Raw genomic sequence first — 8,502 nt, forward strand, 5'->3', positions numbered from 1 at the left:
TAGATATGACCCTTCACAGAAAATTTCACTAACCCTGCTTTACAATAAGGGCTTGATGATTGAATCATTGGGTCCAGACACCAAGATTTTCTTTCTTTGAATAGTGGAGGGAATAATTATCTTGTCTAAGTTGCCCTGAATATCAAATGAGATAATGACTTAGAAAAGTATACAAGCACTGTATAAAGACAACTGTCTTTTTCATGTACTGAAAAGACAATAAAGTGGTAAAATGAAAAACACCATTTTTATTCTTTCCTTTCCTTCCTTTACAGCCTTTGTTTAAACTTTGAAATTTATAAAAATTTCACTCCTATTATCATTTCTTTACATTCAATATTATTTTGTATTAGTTTTAGGTTTTATATTAGTTACAGAATAGTGGTTAGACAATCATATACTTTACAAAGTGTTCCCCAATATTTCCAGTACCCACCTGGCATCATACCGTCATTACAATACTATTAACTATTGACTGTATTCCTATTTAAGTGACAATAGGTTTACAGGTTCCTTCCAATCTTTCTTTTCTGTTGCTCGTCCTTCCTTTTCTTTCTCACTTCTTCCCTCATTTTCTTTATATAGTATCTCCATTGGCCCTCCAAGCTCAACGAAGGCACTAGGACACGCTTAATCCATTTTTACAGACCAGGAAACTGAGGCCAATTCCAGTTGGCTGTGGAACTGGACTCAGTGCGCACGGAGCCCTCACACCTACGCTCTTCGCCTTTCCTAAGGGACAGCCATGGAGCAAACAGAATAAACCTCCCCATGAGGCTCTGAGTCTCATTCTCAAGCAACTCTTCATCGTGGATACTCCACATTCTTTCCTCTATCCCGCTCCCCGCCCCCATTCTTTACTGCCCTCCCTTCTCGGGAGCAGGTGGTAGGCTTCGCACTCACCATTCAGACATGTGCCGCAGTGGGGCAGGGCAGGAACTGGGGGCGGGGCAGGCATGGGCTTGCTTTTGGGCCAAGGCGGGAGCAGGAGTGGCGGTCTCTCAAGTGTGCAGGCCATGGCGAGGCCCAGTTAGCACCAGGAGCTTCACTGAACTGCCATAGTGGGGTAACTGGCAGCACAGCACCCCTGCAGTGAGGTGGCACTGCCCCTCAACCCCCGCCTCAGGGCTGCGGGTCCACGCCCCCCACCCCGGCATCCTTCCATGCAGACAGTCAATAGCCTCTTGTTTCCCACATCTTGGGGCCACTGCAGAACCTCGCTCTCCTTGGGTGAGGCAGATCGCCACCCACTGGCCCCCTGCTCCAGCCGAACCCCGCCTCGGCGCCGCTCTGTGCCCCTTGGGCTGCCCGCCTCCTGGCCAGCTGCTTCACCAAAGCCACAGCACTTGGGAGCCGCCCCTCAGGCGGGGCCTGTCTGTGCACCTGCAGCCCCTCTGGCTGTGGCTCCTGGCCAGCTGCTTCGCCCACTGAAGCTTCCTTTTCCTTCAGGCACTCTCCTCAGACCCCAGGGAGCTTGGCTCCTTTGCCCTGCCCCTCCTTGGCTCCCTGCAGCACCTGCTCCACTAGGCTCTCCCGGCACTCCCAGGCTGCCCGCCTGTTAGGACACTGCGGGGGCGCCCTGCAGTGGGCAGCGGGGTCCTGGGGCAGGGGGTGGGGTGTGGGGAGCAGCTCCAGTAAAGTAGTAAACCCCAGGTCTCCGTTGGGATTTGGCTGCGGGCCACAGAAGGAGTCTGCCTGGATGGGACAAATGGCTCTTAGACCTGGAGTGCCGTCCCCAACCCTGAAGCCATGCCCACCCTGTAAAGGGTCATCCTGTTATGGCGTCTGGGCCTAATTTGCATATTACCTCTTTATATATTAAGATTGTCTTATATAGCATTATCTATATATATAAAAGCCAAGCGATCAGAACGACTGGAACAACTGGTCACTATGATGTGCACTGTGGTGGCCAGCCTGCTCGATCAGGGCCCGCCCCCAACCTCCCATGGCCCCTCCTCCCAGCCAGCTCTGCCCCTATTGGCACCCCCACCCTGGTTGGGGGCGAGCAGCCCCCCCCCCCACCTGTTTGGCCCCCATTGGGGCAGGCCTTTCCAGCTGGACCCCACCTGTGCACAAATTCATGCACCAGGCCTCTAGTTTATTTATATTTATCCATATATTTTTACTTTTTTAATCTTTATTCTTTCTTGCATGACAGACTTTTTCATATGTGCTATTTCTCATGTTACTTAAAAAAAAATTTCTTTTCTGGCCTGCAGATATTTTCTGGATTGTCTCTTTCAATTTTTGAAATATATATGGGTATTTTATAAGATTTTATCTCTTAATTGAAATACAGTGGGGCCTTGATTTACGAGTTTAATTCGTTCTGAGACCGAGCTCGTTAAGGAGCTCATTAAGATGCTGGTTAACTCAAATTACTCTGTCAACTCAATGCAAAAAATCTGCTGAGAGACAGCTGGTATCTCAAAAAACTCATTAGTCGGGACACTCGTAAGTCAAGGCCCCACTGTATCTAAACTTGTTTCTGATTTCTGATGAATGTTGTCTTTATAGTTTCAATTCATTTAATAAGGGCCTACTATGTGCCAGGCACATTTCTAAATACTGGGGATTCAACAATGAACAAAATATTAAAAGGCCCTGACCTTCTGGAGCTTACATTTTAGTGACCATGTTTTACATTAATGAAATGAAAACTACCATGTCTAACTTCTGTCTAGTCCTTCTAGGGCCTCATCGCAATGAAAACATTTTACAGTCTTAAATTTAGTATCATGGTTCCTTTATCTTCATTTGTCCATTTGTTACTTAAGCGGATTGAATTTGAACTCTTTCAATATCATGGTCATATCCAGTACACATTGCATATTCAAATTTAGTCTCCCATCACCTAGCTGCAATTACAGACAATTTTGTTTTATCCAAATGCTAAGAGGTCCAATTTATTATCTCTGTGATGCTTCTAGAACATTTTGCCTCTGCAGCTCCTAACCAAGGGTATGAAAACAAATGAGAGTGTGTTCTCAGTTACCTATGGATACATGAGTAGAAACCTCGTGGTGTGCACTCATGGCTCAGCCCAAATTCCATGCACCCTCTGGCTCATCTAAACTACCAAGTCTTATCCCATCATAATGCCTGGAGTTGCAATTCCAAATTAGGCCCAGGAAAAACACTCACAAGTAAATGAGGGCTAGAAGGCAGATTTTCCTTTGTCAGTGCTCCTCCTTCCCTTGTTAAGTGGGATATGTTTTCTTTATTTGTGCATAATTTCCAGCCTCTATTTGGTTTTGTTTTTAAAATATATATATATTGTTTTTTTTAATTTTTCTCTCTTTTCCAGCCTCTGTTTTGGATAGCCAAGCCCCATTTTATAGTACTTGGATGTGTGATCTGTGTTTGATCCTGGGTACACTGATGGTATTTTTCACCCTACTCATTTTTGGTCTCTTTTATACCCTGAAAGGTAAGTGAGATGGCGAGGTGGGAGTTCTGATGATATTATCACCTATACCTCCACCTGAGTCCCTTGTATGGTTAACCTGCACTCTGAAACTTCTGTTATAGGGTCAAATAAGCTCTGAAAAAAAAATGGCATCTTGGGATATCCACATTTTTCTTCGACATCAGCAAGCAGAACGGGAACATTTTAGCAATTACCTCATGCCTTGCTAAATGCTCATCCCGTTACATTACCAAATCCTCCTTCACTGATAGAACACATTCGTGTGGGAATGGGGACTTTACCATTTACATCACAGACTGGGCAGCACCAGAGAAAGACCTCAGCCCAACCATGCCTAGCTGGTGACCAATTAATTGTTGAAAATTTGCTGCAGATTCACAAGGGAGGTTCCCTTTGACATTTCGATGGAACTCTTCCTTCAACTAAAGATATGGTAATGAAGGCACATGTATAGGGAGGGGTACCATACTATCTATATCATAAGCAATTCCCATGTAAAAGTCAATAAAAGCGAAAAGAAAGAGCAGATGTAATAGGCTAAGAGCCAGAGCAACCAATGCAGACTTATTTTATACTTTTTTGAATGCTGTGGCTCCAAATCCTAATTAATTATTTAATCCTTTTTCTTGTCTCAGACTAGTAAATCAATGTAGTCCATTCAGGGACCTGGGGGTCACATAGTGAGAAAGAATAGAGACCATATCTAAGCTGCATACTCTGCCCTTCCAGGCCTGTGAATAAAACTTTGAGAAAAATCCCACTGATTGCAACTTTTCTCATTTTGCTTAAGTTTGGTATTTAGTTCTAGAGGTTTTTTCTATGATGTGGGTCTGAGATCCCTAAATTTTAGTGTTTTTTTGTAAGCATTTCTCCCCATGCTAGTATTGGGAATAGAAAAAGGTGAAGCCATTTGGGAAGTTACAGAATCTGAATGCCTGCATCTTATTATTTACTACCCACGTATTACACCCACAATATCCCAAGGGAAATGATGAACATAGATATGGCTAGGGAAATTGCCACTCCTTAGTATTAAAAACTTTCTCTAAAAAAGAATTAAACTTCGATTAAGTGTAGATTGGCCCTACTGCTATTTAAATTTAAGTTAAGCCCCAGACCATAAACTAAAATGGCACCAAATAACTTAGATCTGTAAGTTCAGCAAAGACTTTCCCTTTGACTTGACCACTCCACTGTGAAGGATGGGTCATAAAAATAGGGCAAGCTATCAGAAAGGAAATTAGGACAAGGGCATGAAAGGTCGGACAAATGTGTGTTTGCCCCAAGAGAGGTTTATATTTAGGCTCTGCTTCCTGCCAGAGATGGTAATGAAGGCACAAGTACAGGGAGAGGTAGCATACCATCCAATGAGCAATTTCCGTGTAAGAGTCCCATGCCAACAGAAAAGAGCAGAAGTAACAGCATAAAAGCCAGAGAAGGGCTGTACTCATTCTAATACAGGCTCATTTCCTCTCCTTCTTGCCACTGCTCAGGGCTTTCCCTTCTGTCTGAGAATTAGTTAAATTCCTACTTGGTCATAATTTGGTGGTGTCCAAATACCCACTACTGCTTTAAGCCCTTGAATTGGGGGGTTTCTTTTATGAAAGGGGCCAAAGTATGTGTCTTGTCCTGAATTGTTTCTAAGTCAAGCAATTGCAAAGGTGTCAGGCTTACTTTTCTAGAATTGCAATGCCAAAGGAATGAGGCATAGCTGTGATATTTGAGTTAATATTTCACTTCCAAACCATTTAACTCCCTTAACAAATGTATTCTAACTATCCCAATGTGGATTTGAACTACATCTATCTTGGAAGAGATTCCACTCCCTTAGCTAATAGTAGGCAGCGCTCAAATTTTATGACTTGTGTGATATTTAAGCCAAAATCTTTGCTTCTCTGTATGTATCTCTTCACCCACTCAAAGTTCTTGAATGATACATGTAATTTACCTTAAAATGATTGTTGATATTGGTTTCTGCTATAGAATTTAACCCTAAAAAGCATTACAATCAAAGACATTCTTTTCTTTCTCCAATTTTATTATGTCTATAAAATGTAGATTTTGATTTTGATTTTCATTGTCCTGTGAATGTCAATGAGTACCGTCATGGTCTCTGATATGCATTCCTCCCCATATTTTAAGTTTAACTAGACTTGAATCCATGTACCTTCAATAACAAGAGTCACTGCTTCCCTAACAGATATTTCACAAGAATGGACATCTGACTACTCATCTGAAACACAGGACACTCGAGGACAGTAGAACCAGCAATGTAAACTTTGAGATAAAGGCATTTTGGACCAAGGACCTGTACTTTTCTACAGAGTCAAATAATTATAATGTGTGAGAGCAAAATAAAAAATTTCAGATATTTTGTAGTCTTTCAGTATATTTATTACATATGTATTTTCCTTGCAAATTTACATGAGAAAGTACCTAGGCCAAATGTAATCACACCATAATTAAGATCTGATGTTGGGGACCAGATGTAAGCTGGCAAGGTCCTTGCACCTGAAGGGGCTAGCAAGGCTGGGATCCTTACCCACACAGTTTTCCCAGACTTGTTTGGATGGCGATTATCAGTAGAATGAGAGCAACCTTTGTAGAATGAGAACAGCCTTTCATGGCTTACCAAGAAGTCTGTAACTATTTACTGAGATATGCTGTACTGAGAACTTGTCCTTCTGCTGTGTCTCTCCCTTAGAGATGAAGAGGAACAAAGAATACATTCCTCTTGACAGACCTCCTATTCAGTGTGTTGTGTATAAATAAGATAGTGTGGCTAATAAACTTCACTTAGTTCCTCGAGAACTGGAGTCCTCCCGATCCCGCTTTCCTGTCTTTCTTTTCTCAATTCCCACCTCCCTGCCTCAGCCTGGCTCAACCTTGTCAGGCTGGCCCTGGCAATCTCAAGCAACAGAATATCTAGATGTAGAAAAAGTGATAAGCTAAGAAACAAATAAATGTATCATAAAATTTTGCAGTAATTCCAATGTACCATAATCAGCTGTATAAATGGACTTAAATCTCTGATTTTTAAACTGAGACTAACATTTGATAAAATTACAAAATAAAAGATTTTTGATTCATGACATAGGCTGTGATGGTTATTTAATTTTATGTCAACTTACTTATAGATAGAGAATAGCTGTCAAAAGGTTGGGGTGTAGCAGAACTGAGTGAAAAGGTGAAGGGATTAAACAACAACAAAAGAAACCAACTCATACATAGACAACAATACAGTGATTACCAGAGGGAAAGGGGGGTGTGGGAGAAGAAAGAAAAGGATATAGGGGGGATAAATGGTGATGGAAGGAGACTTGACTTGGGGTGGTGAACACACAGTACAATATATAGATAATGTATTATAAAAATGTACACCTAAAATCTATATAATTTTATTAATCAAGTGGAGACCCGGTGCATGAATTTGTGCACAGGTGGGGTCCTGCCAGCCCGCCCCAATCAGGGCCCATTGGGCAGGGCCATGGGGAGGGGCCATGGGCAGTTGGCCAGTCAGCCCTCTGCTTGAACTCCCGGTTGAACTCCTGGTAGAGGGGACAATTTGCATATTAGTCTTTTATTATATAGGAGGATATAACTCCAATAAATTTAATTTTTTAAAAAAGAACTGTAAATAAGTAACATTTTATGCATCAACTTGTGTTTGTGAGGATGTTATTGGAAGAGATTAGCATTCGAATCAGTAGACTGAGTAAAACAGATTGCTCTTACCAATATGAGCAGGCAACATCTAATCCAATGAGGGCCCAAATAGAATAAAAAAGTGGAGAAAGAGCAAATTTATGTTCCCTTTTTGGGTTGGGATGTCCATATTCTCCTTCCCTTGGCTATCAGAGCTCCTGGTTCTCAGGCCATTAACCTTGAACTGGGGGTTATGCCGTTGGCTTCCCCTATCCTCAGGCCTTCAGACTTTGCTGAATTATACCACCCGCTTTCCTGGTTTTCTAGCGATAAAATGGCAGATCATGGGATTATTTTGTTCTTCAAAACCACATGCACCAATTTCTGTAATAAATTTTCTGTTTGGTATATTTTTCTGGAGAACTCTAATATATATGCTTAAAACTTAATGATAAAAGCAGTTTCAATGTAAAAGGATGGAGAAATAAATACCTAGAAAATAATAGCTGTATAACTACATTACTACTAGTAATTATACAGAAAACGTAATTGCTAGTACATAATAATAATAGGTGTCAGTGTTTTAAATTTTAGTCATTCTGGTTGGCATGCAGTGCTATCTTATTGGGGTAATTTGTATTTCTGTGATGACTACATACGTAACCCAGTATAAAGTATAGGAAAAAGCAATACATTTGGACATGATACAATTGTCTATCTCAGTGCAAAATAATCCAAAGCAATTGTAAGTGTCTACATAAGACTTTAAGAGAGTGAACTATTGTACCTTAATTCAAAATATCAGAGAAGGAAAAGGGTGATGTGGAACTAATACCTCAAAGAAATATTTTTTGAGAATGTGGAGTTTTGTTTTTTTTAATATATTTTATTGATTTTTTATAGAGGAAGGGAGAGGGATAGAGAGTTAGAAACATCGATGAGAGAGACACATTGATTAGCTGCCTTCTGCACACTCCCCACTGGGGATGTGCCCACAACCAAGGTACATGCCCTTGACCGGAATCGAACCCGGGACCCTTGAGTTCGCAGGCCAATGCTCTATCCACTGAGCCAAACCGGTTAGGGCAAGAGAATGTGGAGTTTAAATTGCCCATTTAAGATAGTTAACTTTTGGGGCTTAGAAAAAAAAGAGAAAGAACACTAGGGGGACACTGAGTAAAGCTAAGAAATAGAGTTTTTGTAACACTGGCTTGTTTTTAAGCAGTCTTGCTTCTCTTCTTAAGTTCTTGGTAATTTGAAAAGGTCCACTGTGAGGTCTGTATGCTTGGATCAGAACTAGGAACACCCTAATAGATAGTTCATTGAATGACAGAGTTAAATAAGGTGTGGAGTTTGAGGTACTAATTCAGCATATTTTGATAGAATTAATCTTAATATAAGAAGTGACAAGGGAGCTTGCTCTT

The 8,502-nt window shown here is 41.4% G+C and overlaps 1 protein-coding gene across 1 annotated transcript in view; it reads left to right on the forward strand.

The window, feature by feature from the left end:
• LOC106727542 (selection and upkeep of intraepithelial T-cells protein 10-like) overlaps nucleotides 1-5,804 on the forward strand; it is a gene marked incomplete at its 5' end in the record, with an annotated part of 28,043 nt that extends 22,239 nt beyond the window's left edge. Inside the window, 2 exons of the mRNA XM_014546422.1 lie at nucleotides 3,311-3,433; nucleotides 5,634-5,804. Coding sequence (XP_014401908.1) covers nucleotides 3,311-3,433; nucleotides 5,634-5,695 — 185 coding nt within the window. The remainder of the gene's footprint in view (nucleotides 1-3,310; nucleotides 3,434-5,633) is intronic.
• Nucleotides 5,805-8,502: the final 2,698 nt, after the last annotated feature.

Source organism: Myotis brandtii, unplaced genomic scaffold (genome assembly GCF_000412655.1).
Source record: "Myotis brandtii unplaced genomic scaffold, ASM41265v1 scaffold4459, whole genome shotgun sequence".
In the NCBI taxonomy this organism is placed as follows: Eukaryota; Metazoa; Chordata; class Mammalia; order Chiroptera; family Vespertilionidae; genus Myotis; species Myotis brandtii.